This window comes from Phascolarctos cinereus, unplaced genomic scaffold (genome assembly GCF_003287225.1).
Source record: "Phascolarctos cinereus isolate Bilbo 61053 unplaced genomic scaffold, phaCin_HiC Scaffold_2;HRSCAF=192, whole genome shotgun sequence".
NCBI classification, from domain to species: domain Eukaryota; kingdom Metazoa; phylum Chordata; class Mammalia; order Diprotodontia; family Phascolarctidae; genus Phascolarctos; species Phascolarctos cinereus.
Window position 1 is genome coordinate 41482592 of NW_027555625.1, and position 18112 is coordinate 41500703.

The 18112-nt window shown below is 43.9% G+C and overlaps 1 protein-coding gene across 1 annotated transcript in view; it reads right to left on the bottom strand.

Annotated features, from left to right (window-relative positions):
• The window catches only part of CNGB1 (cyclic nucleotide gated channel subunit beta 1), a 52196-nt gene extending 40400 nt beyond the window's left edge, over window positions 1–11796 (bottom strand). The window contains exons 1-2 of the mRNA XM_020963749.2: window positions 11165–11796; window positions 8391–8553 (exon numbers count right to left, since the gene is read on the bottom strand). Of these exons, the coding sequence (XP_020819408.1) occupies window positions 8391–8553; window positions 11165–11387 (386 nt within the window). The 5' untranslated portion in view covers window positions 11388–11796. The remainder of the gene's footprint in view (window positions 1–8390; window positions 8554–11164) is intronic.
• Between the last annotated feature and the right edge of the window lie 6316 nt (window positions 11797–18112).

Genomic DNA, 18112 nt, shown 5'->3' on the forward strand with positions numbered 1-18112 from the left:
AACAATGATATGACCAAAGGGAGAAGGAGAAACAGAACAAATTCAAGATCAACGACATTTGAGCTGCATGACCCAGAAAGAGGAAATGCTTTGCCCAGAGTCTCCTGACTCACAATCCAGTGTTATTTCCATTATAATCACATTTCCTCTCATAATAATAATGATAATGATGGTAACAACAACAGCTCACATTTCAATAGCTCTTTGAGGTTAGAAAGTCCTTTTCTCAGGACAATCTCTAGGGGTAGGCAGAGAAAGCATTATTACAGGCTCAGACCATATTATGATGTTCTGAGGAGCAATGTCATTTCACTCAATAGTGTCATCAATTCAACTAATACATTCTAACTAAACTCTACCATTATATTTTGAAACATTGTTTGTAAATCAGAACAAATTGGATGCTGTATTATCTAAGATCATATTTTTGAGGAACCAGTTACTGGTACTGGGTACAAAATACTGCTCTACAAACTGAAAATTGAGTCTCATAGTTATCAATCATTCAATAAACATTTATTAAGCACCTACTATGTACCGAACATTATTCTAAGTTCTGGGGATACAAAAAGAGGCAAAAAGAGACAGTCAGTCCCTGCCCTCAAGCAGCCTGCAATTTAATAGTAGGTACTTAATAACTCTTTATTGGGTGAATGAATAAATTTCCATGATGGTCAGATTTTTGTGGTTACCTAACAGTGTTTCTGGGGTTTACCAGAGTCAACCAGTTGGCTCCCGGTCAAACTGGCTGGGACAGGTTGGCATTTAGAACAAAGAAACTCAAAGGGTTTGGTTTTTTCTTGACTTTCCTGATCTTGAGCCAGGGGGGTTTGCCCAGAGATGATAGAGTTCTTGGCTCTGTTAATCACTTCCTTTAAAAATCACAAAAGCCTTAAGCTTCGGAGTAAGGAAGTTGAGATAACTCAAAAAGAAATATCATTTATGATTCCCAAGAACAAAGGCCACATTTTTTAGAGAAGGATTGAAGGTCTCCAAATGGTCATTCCTTGTTACAGGGAAGAACAATTAGTACACTCACAACTCAAACCTATATTGGGAAGGTTTATCATTTATAAATGAGACCTCATTTAATGAGACCTATAAATATGCCTTGGTGAAAGTTTGCCAGCGCATGAAAGCATTGGCTGAGCCAGGAAACCTGTGTGTAAGATGTAATTAGGAGAAATCAACCCCATTACCAGTGATTCACCAGTACAAGCAATTTTAATGGAGGAAAGACATCTTACTTAAAGCAAACAAGCAGGCAAAGAGTCTTATTCTTCAGTCTTGAGCCAGGACATGGATGAAGATGAAGTGATAGGAAACACTGACATGCCCAACAGGTAACTTACATCTCCAGGCAGATGACACCCCTACATAATCTCTTGATTGTATCACCTATTTTCCCCAAATCCATCATCTCCTGAATTCCAGTCCCAGGAATGACTGCTTACTGACCATCTCCACCTGGATTACTCTAGGCACCTCAAACTCAACGTTGTCCAAAACGGAACTTGTCTTCACCCTCCCCCTCCTCCAAATGTCCCTCTTTCTGTTATGGGCACCATCATACTTCCAATCGTGAAGGCTTACAATCTCAGAATCATCTCTGACTCTTCATTCTTTCAGCCTCCCCTCAACCCCCATATCCAGCCAGTTTGTCTCGATTTTACCTCTGCTATATCTCTTGCATCCATCTTCTCTCTGTTCACATGGCCACCCCCCCAATTCAGTTCTTGTCATAGAAATGAGATAATATTTGTAAAGTGCTTAGCACAGTGCCCAGCACACAGTAAGTGCTTATAAATGTTAGCTATCATTATTATTATTATTGTTATTATTACCTCCCCCCCCCGGGCTACTGCAATCACCTCCTACTTGGTCTCTCTGCGTCCAGTCTCTCTTCTGTTCAATCCATCCTCCCCTCCAAAATCTCTCCCTCAAGTACAAGTCTGACGATGTCACTGTTGTAGTTCATTTGAGTCTGACTCTTCATGACCTCATTTGGGGTTATCTTGGCAAAGATATTGGAGTGGTTTGCCATTTCCTTCTCCAACTTACTTGACAGATGAGGAAACTGAGGCAAATGGGTTAAGTGAGTTGCCCATGCTCATACAGCTAGTAAGTGTCTGAGGCCAGATTTGAACTCAGGAAGATGAGTCTTCCTGACTCCAGCCTCAGTTCTTCTATCCACTATACCACTGAGCTGCCCATGTCACTACCCTGATTAAAAATCTCCAGAAGCACCTGATTGCTTCTGGAATAACATAGAAGCTATTTGGTTTGGGAGTTAAAATACTTGCACAGTTGGCCTCTAGCCTTCCTTTCCAGGACTGATTTCAACTTATTCCCCTTCATCCACTCCACATTCCAGCTAAACGGAACTATTTCTCTGACCTCTACATTCTTCTATTTCTCCACCTCCACACCTTTGCACAGGCTGTGCCTGGAATGTCCTCTCTTCTCTCTTCCACCTCTTGGCTTCCTTGAAGACTCATCTGAGTTTCATCTTCTATGGAAGGATTTTCTCAGTCCCCTTGGACACTAGTGCTGCTAACTGCCTCCTCAAATTATCTTATATTTGTGTATCTCTTTGCATATTGTATACCCAGATAAAACGTCAGCTCCTCGAGGGCAGAAATTGTCCTTTTCTCCCCTTTATGTTCTCAGGACACAATACAATGCTTTATTCACAGTAGGTCCACCTGTTGAGTTGTTAATGAATCTAATTCCCAGGGGTCTGAATCTGACTATCATGGGAGGAACCGACAGTTAGCTGTCTCTACAGCCTGATCACCTTCTCTCAAGGGGAGGTTTGATGCTGTCAGGATATTAGGAGACACCCTGTTTCCCAGAGCTAGGGTCCAGCAAGCAGGCTGTGCCCTGCCATGACTGAGCTTGGCATAACAACAATCCTTTGCACTCTGGATGATCTCATCCTCTGGCAAAGTGTATTGCTTCGGGCAGTACCAGGGGATACTGATTCATTGATATATGATTTTCATATTAATCAATAACTGTTTAGATTTGTTGGAGCACCCTCTATTTCCCAGGGACCTGAGAGCCATCCATAAAATCTCTTGATGTCCTCACAATCTCTGGTTTTTTTATAACTGACTGCACTCCTGTTCTTGCCGCACTAAGTCTGATTCTGTACCCCACTGAATAATCACAAAGCTCAATGACCTTTAAGATTTAAGACAATCAAGCTTATGGAAGTGATTGTTGATAAATCAAAATACATTAAATTTTTAAAAATCAGCAAAGGATATGAAAAAAAAGACTTAAGACAATCAATTTAAGAACTGTTCCCACAGGACCCAAGAACACCTGCAATGTCCATGCTGTAAGAACTGCAAGAATGCTTGTTTTGGGGCAGCTGGGTGGTGCAGTGGATAGATCACTGACCCTCGAGTCAAGAGATAACTTAACACTTGCTCACTGTGTGACCCTGGGCAAGTCACTTAACCCCAATTGCCTCACCCCACCCCATCCCTCCAAAAAAAGAATGATTGTGTCATGGTCTAGCCCACTTTGGCTTTTTTATGTATATAACATGCCTTTGCCTCAGCACATTAAGCTCTCCTTCTCAGGAGGGGGGCTTTCCACTTGCAAGCATTTTCCTCACTCAGAAATTAATTAAACTTCTATTTAATCCCCGACACACCTGCGTCAGGCCTGCTTTGTTGGCTCTGATCAGTCCCAGGTTAGAAACTGGTTCTGGTGCAGTTAACAATGACAAATTTAATCTGTCAAGGAAAGGAATCTCACCTTGCCTCAAAAATACCTTCAAAACAGGTAATCCCCTTCTTTAATTTTGCTAGTTTATAGCCTGAGTCTGATTTAGATCAGAGATTTTTAGCCTATTCTGTGGTGTGGACACCTAAGTCATTCTGGGGAAGTCTATGGACATCTCAGAATAATGGTCATAAAAGAAAATACTTAGAGTTACAAAGAAATCAACCATGTTGAAATAGTTGCCAAAATATTAAAAAAGAAAAAAGTTCACAGCCCCTAGATTAAGAATCACTACTCTAGAGGGAGTTGGAAATTCCCTCAGACTTTCAAAATAAAATATTTCCTGTTTGTTCCACAACAGCTACGTACCACTAAAAAAGAAGCCCAGTTCAATCAATCCTCTCGACTGAGTTAGACCGGGGAGTACGTGAAGAGTTTTTTTAAAATCAAAGATCATTCAGACTTCTAAGTCTGAAATGCTCTTCCTTTACCTCTCCTACTACTGATGTCCTGGATTCTTTTCGGTCTCAACTAAAAATCCCATGGGCATCTAGGTGGCTCAGTGGATAGAGTACCAGGCCTGGAATCAGAAGACCTGAGTTCAAATCTGGCCTCACTTACTAGCTATGTGACCCTGGGCAAGTCACTTAACCCTGTTTGCCTCAGTTTCCTCACCTGTCAAATGAGCTGGAGAAGGAAATGGCAAACCATTCTAGTATCTTTGCCAAGAAAACCCCAAATGGGGTCACAATGAGTCAGACATGACCGAAACAATTGAACAACAATAATAAAAATCCCACCTTCTTGTGGGACCCAACAGCAGCTTCTCTTAATTCCAATGTCTTCCTTCTCTTAATTATCTCCTATTTATCTCGTATATATCTTGCTTTGCATGGTTTTTTTTTGCATTTTGTCTTCCCCCTTAAATTGTACGCTCCTTGAAGGCAGGGGATGTCTTTTGCTTCTTTTTGTATCCCCAGAGCTTAGCACAATGCCTGGCACATAATGGGCACCTAATAAATGTTTATTGATTGAGAATGTCAGAGCCAAAAGGACCCTTTTGACATAGCATGTCAAGTGAAAGAGACCTTAAAACATAAACTCTCAGTGCTGGAAGGGCCCCTAGAGCATCGGCAGTTAGAACTGAGAGAAGCCTTAGGACACATTATCAGAACTGAAAGGGTCCTTAGCACCCACAGTGTCAGAGGTGGAAAGGTCCTTAGAACAGAGAATGGCAGAGCTGAAAGGATCCTTAGTACACAAAACGTCAGAACTTTCCATCTTAGACCTACTTCGAACTTAGCTTAGACCATAGAATGGCAGAGCTGGAAGGGTTCTTTAGGATATAGAATGTCTGACTCAGTAAGCAGCAGACTTGGAGCTGGAGAAGCCTGACCTCCTGATTCTCAGACCTCAGCTCTTTTCCCTGTGCCAACCTCTTCTTTCTCTTTTTGTCGAGGCAATTGGGGTTAAGTGACTTACCCAGGGTCACACAGCTAAACAAGTATCATGTGTCCGAGGCCAGATTTGAACTCAGGTCCTCCTAACTCCAGGGCTGGCACCCTATCCATCTTGCCACCTAGCTGCCCCTCAACCTCTTCTTTCTTTCACCAATGGTGGGAAGGAGGAAGAGCCATGTTAGTTTTGTCAGGAAGTTCTGAAACCATCCTGCTGCCTTTCACTTACCAAGGAATACTAGAACATCCAACTCACTTCCTTTGTTTTCTAATTGAAAAGACGTGCACCCCATCCTATACACTCAAGTTTTCTTTCTCCCTTTAAGTTCCATCCACCACCTCACCTGTCTTGAGGCTCTAAGTTCCTCAAAGGTGGGGAATTATGTCTTATTTGTCTTTGAACTTCACCCACTGTCACAGTATGGAAGGAAGGAAGGAAGGAAGGAAGGAAGGAAGGAAGGAAGGAAGGAAGGAAGGAAGGAAGGAAGGAAGGAAGGAAGGAAGAGAGAAAGAAGGAAGGAGGAAAAAGAAAGAACAAAGGAAGTAGGCAGGGAAGGAAGGGAGGAAGGAAGGAAGGAAGGAAGGAAGGAAGGAAGGAAGGAAGGAAGAGGAAGGAAGGAAGGAAGGAAGGAAGGAAGGAAGGAAGGAAGGAGGAAGGAAGGAAGGAAGGAAGGAAGGAAGGAAGGAAGGAAGGAGGAAGGAAGAAGGAGGGAGAGAGAAAGGGAAGGATAAAGAAAAAGAGAAAGGACAACTCTTCAACCCCTAAATGGCAATTGTGGTCCAATGAGATCTAGTCTTTTCTCCCAGCCCTTGACAGTCAGCTAGCATTTATTAAGCACCTAGTGGGTGCTGGGCACTGTGCTAAGTGCTTGGAATACAAAAAAGGCAAACATTCTTCCTGTCCTGGAGGAGCTCCCCCCTGTGAATAGTGAACAGGAACATCAGAAGCCCGTGTAAACTGAAGCTGGAGGGTGGGGTGGGATACAGTGGCCATGAGATGAAAGGGAGTGACTACCCTGTCCCCACCACCTCATTCCATTCATCAGGGCTGGGAATTTCTGCAGCTCTTTTACCTCAACCAATTTCTCCCAATTTTTGTTCCATCCCTGCCCAGTCTCCTGGGCTTTGACTCCAGTCCTTCCTGGAGAAAATTGTCTCCGAATTAAGTTCCCATGATTGAGAACTGGAAGAAACCTTACAGGACATTTAGTCCAAACTCCTTATTTTACAGACTGGGACACTGAGGCCCAAAGAGTGTAAGTGCGTTCCGCAGGTCACACGGGTGGTAACTGGCAAAGCCAGAAGCCAAACCCAGGTCCTCTGTTTCCCAAACCCAATTTCTTTGCGCTATACTAGATATACCTTATCTCATGCTTTCTTTTTTTCAGGGGGCCCACAGGGATCCTTTTTAAGGGCTACATATCCCAAACTCAGACTAATAGTGATGACTATAATGCCTGGCATTTATTTGGAATTTTCCTCACATGCACCCTGTGAGTGACCAGCTGCTTAGCATTCTGCTCACGGCCCTTCCTGAAGATGCCGAGAAATTATGTCTTCAGGGTTCACCCTCTGCCTCCCCCTGCTGCCAGGTCAGTGCCCCTGGCCTTATTGTCTGCTCCCAGTTAGCATCCCAAGTCCCTAATCTCTGCTTGGGGGCCCAACCTCTAGCCTGCCCTTTGGCAGGCAGAGCCCAACTGGTCTTTTGGCCGAGATCGCATTGTCACTGGGGAGCCTTTGTTCAGGAGAGGCAGGGAAAAGAGAAGCTGCGCTGCGCAAGCCCCCGACCTCCCTCCCCCATAGTAGACCACCCCACTCCCCCAATCTGCTGCCGGCTATTCAGAGGGAGGGGTTTCCTACAAAGATCGTAGGGCATATTTTTCACTTCTAATCAACTTCCCAGCAGGATGGGGGAGGGACATCTCTGCTTTTTCAGGATGGGTGGTCTGCAAGTCCTGAGAAGAAAGGAAAAATCTCCCATCCCCTTTCATCTGAGACCGAGCTCAAAAATGGTTTGAGGCTGATAAAGCAGTGCTGTGATGAAGCTTGCCCATGACGGGAGAGAAAGGAAACCCAAGGAGTATTTATAGCAGGGCCGCCAACATTCCTAAGACTTAACAATGCTCATTTGTTTTTATCTATGATTCTCTCTCTCTCTCTCTCTCTCTCTCTCTCTCTCTCTCTCTCTCTCTCTCTCTCTCTCTCTCTCTCCTCTCTCTCTCTTCCTCTCACTTTCCCCCTCTTTCTCTCTCCCTCTCTGTATTCATCTGTGTCCATCTCCCTTCCCTTTTTCCCTCTCCTTCTCTCCCCCTCTCCGTCTCTGTCTCTAGCTGACTTTCTCTGTGTCTCTGTCTCTCTGTCTCTGTCTGTGTGTGTGTCTCTCCCTCCCTCTCCTCTCTCTCTCCCCCCCTCTCCCCTCCTCTCTCTCTCCCTCTTTCTCTCTCCTTCTCTGTATTTATCTGTGCCCATCTCCCTTCCCCTTTTCCCCTCTCCTTCTCTCCCCCTCTCTGTCTCTGTGTCTCTGTGTGTGTATGTCTCTTTCTCTCCCTCCCTCCCTCTGCCCAGTAAGTTACAAGTCCCTAAATCACTGCGTGGAGCTCTCAGGAGGTGAGCTTTTTGAAACCTGGCGAGGTCTGGTGTGATTACCTATAGGAGTGGGGTGAGAAATACACCAGAGGCTGAGCCATTGGTCAGGTTGGTATTGCTTTTCCCTCTGGAAGAGGGTGGGCTGGCTCTCAGATCGCTAGGTGAATTCCCAAACATTTCAGGGGGTGAGGAGATGCCAGATGTCATCCATCATCGGGTTCATAGACTTAGAGTTGGAAACAGGTCATCTAGTACAAAATTCCCTTACTTTTTAGATGAAGGAGATGTTAAGTGGCTTGACCAGTGTCACATCAAGTAGCAGAGCTGGATTTGAACTCAAGTCTTCTGACTCCAAATCCAAAGCTCTTTTACCACTCCACCATGCTGACTCCAAGTCCTATACATTGTGATATACTTGAGCACCAAACCCAAGTTATAGTTTTTAACTGTGAAATCCTGGCCAAATCACTTACCCTCTTCATGCCTCAGTTTTCTTGCCTATCAAATGGGAACAATATTTCCTGCCCTGCTTACTTCACAAGGACACCTCTGACAACACAAAGCAATGGGACGGAAATTGGAAAAGCCTGGCTGCATGTCATCCCTTACCTGGTGGCTCCCAGGGCCTGGCCAGGCACCATGAGGGTTTCTGATTGGGCTGGGGATGTGGGTGGCAACACTGGGCTTGGGGACTTTTCCTCCACCTGGAGGGGATTGGTCTCAGAGTCAGCATCTTCAACTTTCACAGCTGGGTGTTCTCTTGTGGCAGGCACTTGGAGAGAAGGAGGAGAAGGAGAAAAAAAATTAACAGAGAGAAAATAGTTCCCCTATGGACTCACTTAGCAGAGCCCCCAGGCCTCACTAATTATTGGTTGGAGAGAGGAGCCACTCCTGGAGAAAAATGTAGAAATTTTGTTTTTGTTTTGCCCTCTGGCAGAGTCACCTCCCTGCTCTCTAAACAGCGGGTTTATTGCTTGGTAAACTGTGGTCCAGACCTTGGCATCTGGAGAGCCCTACAGAATGCCTGAGCTCAAAGCCCTCCCCTGCCCGGTAAGGGGCTCTTATTGCTGTGGCCCAGATCGTCAGCTACATGCTTATAAATAAGTCGTGCCTGGGCCTGCCTCCATGAGCCCAATTTGTAGTTTTTCTCCCTTGGATTTCATCTGCAAATTTCCCTAAGCTCAAAATGTTTCAAAGTGCTGAGCGCTAGCAGTGAGAAAGCAATGTCCCCACGAGTGAGTCCCTGCCCAGCTCTCTAGAATGGAGCTACACTCAGGGAACATCCCCCTGACAATACATCTGTCAGGTGGACCAAAGGTGGTAGCTGGGCTGAGCCTCAGTCAAATCCTAAAGTCCAAAGCTTTGGCATTGGTGAACCCCATTTCTCATTTCTGTCCCCTTTCCCCACTTTTAATACCTCTCTCCATCCCCACATGAGAAGATCTCTCACGATGTCCAGCCTTTCCCATTATGGAGAGTCGTATCATCATTTTCATGATTCACCTAAATCATTCACACCATGGGATGTTAATTAATGTGTCAGTAATGGTGATCATTTCAGGCAACCGTGGGCAAGATTTTTTTGGAGGGGTCTTTGAGTAGGTAAACTATCCTTCTCCGTCTGTTCCTTCTTTCAAGGTCCAAATCAGGTACTACTTCATCTATGAAGCCTTTCTTGATGCCTCCCAGTGAAAGATCTCTCTCCCTCACCCAATTTCTCCTAACACTCTGTCTAAATATCTCCTTTGTACTTGTCTTGTTGTCCCTATCATCATAGATGTGTGTATATGTATGTATGTATGTATGTATGTGTGTGTATGTGTGTGTGTGTGTGTATATGTATATGTGTGTGTGTGTGTGTATATATACATATATATACATATATATATATAGATATATAGATATAGATAGATAGATATACACTTATATACGTATGTATGTATATGTTCCCCCACTCCCCATTCTAGATTTTAGGTGCTTAAGGCAGAGGTCTGTGCTATATCTCTTTTTTATAACTGAAGACAGACAAACTATAGTAGGTGCTTAACAAATGTATGTTGAAGTTAAAGTTCACTGCCTGCTTCTTCTATCAACCTTAGTTGTAAGTAAAGAGAGACCAGTGAGGTTGGGGCTGGCCAGAATACAGCCAAAACCAACAGAAGGCCCCATGCTAAGGGGCCTGCTCAAGGTCCTTGGTTCCAGTCAACTCTCTGACTTACAGTCAGAAAATTCCTTTAATTTCTATTATGTCCCTGACAGTCTACGCGTCTGAGGCCCAATTCATAGACTCCCCAGGAGAAAGGATGTTGGATTCGGAGTCAGAGGGCCTGGGTTTGTGGTATGATGGACAAGTGCTGGAATGGAGGTGGGCAGGCCTGGGTTTGGATGCCACTTTTGCCACTGACTAGTTCTGCGACCACAGGCAAGTCGCCTAACGTTTCTGGGCCTTAGGTTCCTTGTACGTCAAATGAAAAGGTTGGAGTTAATGACACGTAAAGTTCCATTTCACCTTTAAATCTATGACCCTAGGATTGGTTCTTATATGACCTTGGGCAAGTCCCTTCCCTTGCCTGGACCTCAATTCTAGAAAATCAGACTAGATGACCTCTGTGATTCCTTATAGCTCTAGGTCTATGATTAAATCAGATAATAAACATAAAGTTGTTTTTTTTCAAAACTCAAAGCACTAGACAAATTGAAATTACGGTTGTTAGAATCTTGTGAAAGTCCCTCAGAAGCTTTGGACTGGAGGGTGGGCTCAGAGGGACAATAAAGGTTTCCCTCACTTCCAGGAAGCTTTCTGATTTGAGCATACCAATGGACTTAGGAACAAGATCAAACATCTAGATCAGGGGCTCTTCACTTGATCCCATGAATTTGGTTTTGTTCCTTAATATTTTGATAACTGCATTTCCATATAATTGGTTTCCTTTGTAATCTTATATATTTATTTTATTCACTTAATTATTCACTTACTTTATTTATATTCCCTTAATTATTCACTTCATTATTCAGAAAAGGGGTCTCCAAATTCCATCATACTAACAAAAGGGTCCCACAAAAAGAACCCCTGGGCCAGGTGACAGTCAAGGACCACTGACCCTCATTCCTGTTCCATATCCCTTCCCCTTTTTTTGTACATCTGCCAGAAATAAAAACCACCAACGTTTGCACCCTATTCAGGCTGTAACAAGCCTTGCCCATCTCCCCACAGAAGCATCAGTCCAGCAAGACAGACGCAGAGAGCGTTCCACTTCCAGGCAAGCCAGTACAAGGACCTGGCGCCATACTGCTAAGTAAGGCCCAGCAGAGAACGTGCAGATACCGAAGCTAGCATGCACCACCACCCCTGTAAGGCTGCCATGCAAAGGGGGTCATACTACCTAAGCGGCGGACTGAACTCTTTGCCTCCTTCACGAAACTGGGCTTCGACACCCCAGTCCTCCTGTTGACAAGGACTGGGATGCGGGTGGTGGGGTATCGGTAGCTTGGCACATTGGGGAGATGCTCAGCTATGTTTCGGGAAGCAGCATGGGGGGTCCTGTGGCTAAGCGGCTTGTCCTGGACCAGGTGATCTAACTCCACATCTCGGCTTTGCTTAGACATGGCACAAGGGGTCTCAGAGCCTCAAGCAAAGGCCAGGACCCTGGAGACTGTAACAAGAAACACAATCACGTGAGATGTGACATGGTGGGAGCTGCTAGTCAAAGGACTCCCGTTATGCAGAAAGGCGGCAATGGCCCTGTGGCTGGAGCTCCCAGAAGTGAACTCTGGTTGGACTCATATCCATGAAGACTGTAAATTGCCAACCCCTTGGCCAAAATTTACAGCCCCCCTAGCACCTTGCATGCCTAGTTCCCCGTGTCTGGAACTCTTTTCTTCCACTTCCTGGATTCCCTGGCTTTTACAAGAAGTCTTTCCTGGTCATCCTCAATCTTAGTGACTTCCCCCTGACACCACCCCCAATTTATTCTGTGTATCTTGAGTGTATGTAGTTATTTACATATCACTTCTATTAGACCGTAAGCTCCCTGACAGCAGGGACTGTTTTCATTTATACTTAATAAATGTGTGTGGAACTGAATTAAATTGAATTCTCCTCCCCAGGATTTATATGAAAAAGAGCTATCCGAGCATTAGCAACCAGGCATAGAAGCCGTGAGCCACTTTCCCTTCAGGCTACCTATGCTATTTAGACTCAGGATCTTAGATTCATATAACCAAAAAACCAATCATATTAGAAGCAAAAAACAATCCATTAAGTAATACTCTTAATAAGTGGCTCCCCATTCTGTCTACTTGAGTACTTGAGGAATAGAGAGACAACTCTCTTATCAATCAATCAACAAACATTTATTAAGCCTCTGTCTCCCATGAAGCAGATCATTCCATTGCTGGGCAGCTCTAGTCAGTACAAAATTCATCCTTCTAAATCATCTTGTTGCTTTTATATAGTTAATCAAACCACAAGCATTTATTCAGTGTTTACTATACTCTGGGCACTGTGCTAGAAACCACCCAGGATACAAATACCAGAGTGGAACAATCCCTCATCGCCAGGGGGTTACATTCTAACACAGTTGAGCCCTTTGTCACCATCTTGTGTCATTCCCCAAGTGAATCAAATATTGGTTGCTTTGTCATCCAAACCAGATCGGAAACTCCCTAAGAGGAGAACCCTATCTCTTGCTCCTCTGCTATCTCCCTCAGGGATTAGCAAAGGGTTGGCAGGGAACAGAGTCAGCATTCAATAAACACTTGTTGGGTTGAGTTGAACAAGCCAAATACTGAGCAGCAAAACTCAGTTATAAAGCAATTTTTATGCTGAAAATTTGATGATTATGAAGGTCAAATCTTATTATGCCCCCTCTCTAACCATTCACGACTCCATCAGTTAGGTGGAGCACACAGCTTTCACTATGACAGTGACCTAAATGGTGGTTATGAGTTTCATCCAGTTGACTGAGGGACACAGATGAAGTATAGAATTCCACAGGGTTCCCCTTGGGGCAACGTTGGGTTGGTGAATTGAGCAAGCTGGACTGGGATGTAGGTGTTGAGGTTCTAGGCATTGATGGACAATAAGGATGAGTCCTTTGTGTCTCCGTGTGTGTCTGTGCCTGTATGTCTGTGTCTGAGTATGTGTATCTGACCTGATTTTCAGGGAAGAGTGGAATAAATCAGCTTCATAAGAGCAAGATGGAGGAGTTGCAGCTAGGTAATAGTTTATAAGAAAAAGATCAGGGGGTTTAAGTGGAGCACAAGCTTACACATAAAACAGTGTTATATGACAGCCAAAAAAGCTAATGCAGACCTAGATGAAATTAGAAGGAACACTGCACAGAATGGAGGAGGCAATAGTACTTTGGACTAGTCAGACTACATCTGGAGCCCTGTGTTTAGTCCTGTATGTTACATTTTAGGAAAGACATTAATAAGCTGGGGAGTAACTACAAAAGGGTGACCAGGAAGGTAAGGAAACTGGAGACTCCATCACATAACAATCTCTATTGTGGAAACTGTGGGAATCTAGTCTAGAGAATTTGTCCAGGAATTCAAGCCAAGCTCCCTGGTAGTTTCCATTCTCCTCTCTTTTTAAAACATTCAGCTGCTGTTTGATTTTCTCTGGTCTCACAGCATCCCTCTCTTTCTTCACAGTTTTTTAGAACCAATGACAGTCGCTCAGGAATCATATCTGATGGGCTTTCCAGCAACCTGCGATGCAGTTATTTGGGCTGGATGCCTTGAACTCGTCAGGGACTGCTAGGTGCTTTCTCGCCATTTCCCTATCGATCCTGGGTATCAAATCATAGCCATTTTTGTTCTGTCCCTTCCAGTTTAAAAGGTCATTCTTCTTACTAAAATAAATAACAGAAAAAGAATTCCTGAAAAAATTCCAAAATGTATGATTAAAGGAATGGTTGATTTTAAATTGAGAGGAAGCAGTGATCACAAAGAACTAATATGGCTTCAATAAAAGCCACACATCCAACCTCATTCCCTTTTTTGATCACTAGATTGGTAGCTCGGGGTAGTGCTACAGGGATAGAGATGGAGACCAGACCTGTGATACCCCAAGTATAGGGAGTTGTTGATGTTGAAACTCCCTCTACCAATGCAGGCTGGCACCTGTGAGGGCATCGTCTAGAGCACCGAGAGGTTAATTTACTTGCCCAATATGTGTCAGAGGCAGGATTTGAACCCTGGTCTTCCTGACTTTGAGGTCAGCTCCCTAATCATTACACAACACTGCCTCTCATATAGATATAGTTTACCTACAGTTGACTAGATATTTCATGCTATTCTTATGGACAAGATGAAAAGACCCAGACTAGGCAATAATATGTCTGGGTAGATTTGGAACCAGTTGGGTAGCTGGACACAGAATCATCGTTAATGGCTTGGTGTCAGCTGTCCAACAGTGTGCCCCAGGAAGCTGTGCTTGACCTTGTACTATTTGACATGATTATTGTTTACTGCTAAAGGCACAGATGTTACAGTTATCAGCTTTGCAGAGGGCATGAAGCTTGGAGGCATAGCTAACTTACTAGATGGCAGTCAGGATTCAAAAAGAGCTAGAGAGACTACATTGGGTTCAATCTAGTAAGATGAAATTTAAAGAATTAAACATGAGTTCAAAAAATCGGCTTCATAATTACAACATGGGGAAAGCATGGTTAGACATCAGTTTGTCTGAAAGAGATCAGGGGTACTAGTGGGTTGTAAGCTATGAGTCAACAGTGGGATATGGAGCCAAGGAAGCTAGTGTAATCTTGGGCTATGTTAGGAAAGACTTGACTAGGGAGGGGAGAGACCCAGCCCTACCCTGCCCTGATCAGACCACACCTAGGCATTGTGTTCAGTTCCAGGCACCACATTTTAGGAAGGACATGAAGGACCTGCAGAAGATCCAAAGAGAGGCAACCAGGATGATGGAGGGCACCAAGTCCCTACCATACGACGGCACAGTTGAAGGGCCCTGGATGCTTAGCCTAGAAGAAAGGGAGACTTCAGAGGGACATGAGCAATTAAGCATTGACTCAGTGCCCACGATGTGCTATGCATGTTTGCTTGGCCCCAAGGACAGATTTGGAAAAATGGGTGGAAGCCACAGTGAGGCATGTTGAGTTTAAGTGTGAGGAACAACCGCCTGAAAATTAAAACCATCCAAAAGTGGAATGTGTTTCCTCAGGTTGTAATGAGTTCTCCTTCACTAGAGGTCTTCAAGCAGATGTTGAAGGATCACTTTTTGGTCATGTTGAAGAGAGAGATTCTCAATGAAATTTGGGTTTGTACTCAATGGCCTCTGATCTCCCGTCTGACTCTGAAATTTTCTGGCTATGGGATTCTGCTAGGGCCTGGAATGGCAACTTGTTTTCATGTCAACAGCTACCAAGATTGATGTCCAAGTCCCGGGAGCATGCGTGAGGGCAGTTGCCCCTCTCACCTCACCCTAGTTAAAGGCTCTAACAATTGACTGTATAATGAGGCCAGAATAAGCACATTGTGAATGGTAAAGGCAATGGGCCATGTGCCAGATAAGACTGGGGAGCATGTCATTCCATACCCTTCATTCAGATTTCCCTCATTATTAGGACTGTCCACTTCAACCACCTACAGGAACTGGAGGTCTCCTCAGTCTCCTTTTCCTGTTACACTAACTTGTTTACCCCAGATCTCGTTCCTGAACCCTTTTCTCTTCTCTTTACACTCCTTCATTTGGCTATCTTATCATTTCCCATGGTTTCAATCATCATTCGTATATGGATTGTTCACATATATATGATATATATGAATATACGATATATGCATATACACATAACATACATACATACATACATATACATACACACACATACACATATATATATAATATGTATATATCTCCAGCCCTAGTGTCTCTCTTGAGCTCCAGTCCCACATCACCAACTACATATTAGACACTTCAATCTGTATGTATGTAGCATCTCAAACTCAACATGTCCAAGCAGAACTCACCATCTTTCCCCAAAAACTCACCACTCTTCTGAATTGCCCTGGTTTTGCCAAGGGTGCACCATCTTTCCAGTCACCCAGATTTGAAACATCAGTATCATCCTCTATTCCACTAAGTGCCAAATTGTATTGCTTCTCTCTCTACAACAGATGACCCTGTCTCTCCATTTACACAACCACTGCCCTAGTTTCAGCCCTGGGCAATTCCAATAGCCTCCTCTACAGTCTTCTTGCCTCGATGTTTCAAGTGTCTTCCTATTCCCTTCTTCCAGCCAGTCACCAAAGTGATTTTTTTTTAGGCAATTGGGGTTAAGTGACTTGCCCAGGGTCATACATCTAGTAAGTGTCTGAGGCCAGATTTGAACTCAGGTCCTCCTGACTCCAGGGCTGGTGCTGTATCCATTGTGCCACCTAGCTGTCCCATATCAAAGTTATTTTCTTAAAGGGCACCCCTCCACTCAGCAAACTCCAGTGCTTTCCTAAATCCCTCTAAAATCGAATATACATTCATCTATTTGGCACTTAAAGCTCTTCCTACCTCTCCATTCTAATTATACATTATTCCTCTTGATACCACCTACAATCCAGCAGCCATGATTTGCTAGCTGTTGAACACACATGATCCTCCTTCTCTCATCTCTAGGGCTTTGCACTGACTCTCCTCTGTGCCTAGAAGGCTCCCTCTCCTCACCTCTACCTCATGGAACCCCTGGTTGCCGTCGGGCTTTCATGCCACCTTTAGTAATTAAGAGCTTTCTCACTGCTCTCAGCTTCTAGTTCTTTCCTATGTGAGGTGTCTGCTTTTTACATATCTTGCATATTCCTTTCTATGTATTTATTTCCTATTTATCTTCTATATATATTCTAGATCTTCTAAATATATTTATTTGCTTGATGTCTCCACCATTAGACTGTGAGCTCCTTGAGGGCAGGAACCATCTTCTGCCTCTTTTTGTATCCCCAGCACTTAGCACAGTGCCTGGCACATAGTAAGTGCTGAATAAATGTTTATTGATTAATTGATTATTTGGGTGGAGTTAATGCCCACCAAGCCTCCCCCCTCTAATTCATCCTACAATTTGCTACTGGACCAATTTTCCTAAAGTGCCATTTGGACCTTGCTACTCCCCTGCTCAGAAATCTCCATTGGATTTCCATTAACTATAGAATTCAACTCCACAGCTTGCCATACTTGTGGTCTTCCCCATCGGAAAGAACAATGGGTTTGGGACCAAAGGACTTGGATTCAAATCCTGCCTCTCTTCTTCACCAGACATATGACCCTTAGCAGACACTTCCCCAGTCTGGGCCTCAGTTTCCTCCTCTGTCAGATGAGCTAGTTGCACCAGAGAATCTGAAAGGTGTTGTCTGGCTCAAAATCCTGTGATCCTAATTTAGAATCTTGGCCTTCCTTTAGACAGTTCAAATTCCAGGTTCTTCTCAAACCCTTCCCTGATCCTTCCTGGCTGTTAGAACTCTCTCTTTCTCAATTTATCTAATATACTTATTTTTGTAAATGTCATATCCCTACTTCCACCCCCTGTAGATTGCAGGCTTCTTTAGGGTAGGAACCATCTTCATAGGATCATAGGACTTACAGCTAGAAAGGAATGTAGAAGGTAACTGATTTAAATGCTTTATTTTGAAGTTGAGAAAACGAAGCCCAGAGAGGTTCCTGGCCTAAAGTTCCACAGATTGTATGTGTCAGAGGCAGGATCTGAATTCAAGACTTCTGTTTTGTCTTTTTTTTCCCCCCTTTGCATCGCTGGTGCCTAGCACAGTGCTCTGCACAGAATATGCAGTGTTGACGGAGTTATGATTTCACTGATCTGGGGACTCCCTCCAATGACACAGATACCTGCCTTCCTGTGAAATGAAGCTTTGCTCACAGTAGGTGTTTCATAGAGGTTTGAACTGACTTGAACTTTACAGCCTCATAGATCACTATCTCACTTCCCAAATATGTCATTTACTTAATGTGTGTGACCTCAAGTAAATAATTTTTTTTGCTGTTCAGCTGTTTTCAGTCATGTCTGGCTCTTCATGATGCCATTTGGAGTTTTGTTTTGTTTTGTTTTGTTTTTTTGGCAAACATTCTGGAGTGGTTTGCTGTTTCCTTTTCCAGCTCATTTTACAGTTCAGGAAACTTAGGCAACCAGGGTTAAGTGACTTGCCCAGGGCCACATAGCTAGTAAGGAACTGAAGCTGAATTTGAACTCAGGAAGATCAGTCTTCCTGACTCCAGGCCTGGCACTCTATTCACTGTGCCACCTAGATGCCCCCAAGCAAATCACAGAAGATTACGTTTTCTTAATCTGAAAAATAATGGGGTCCCT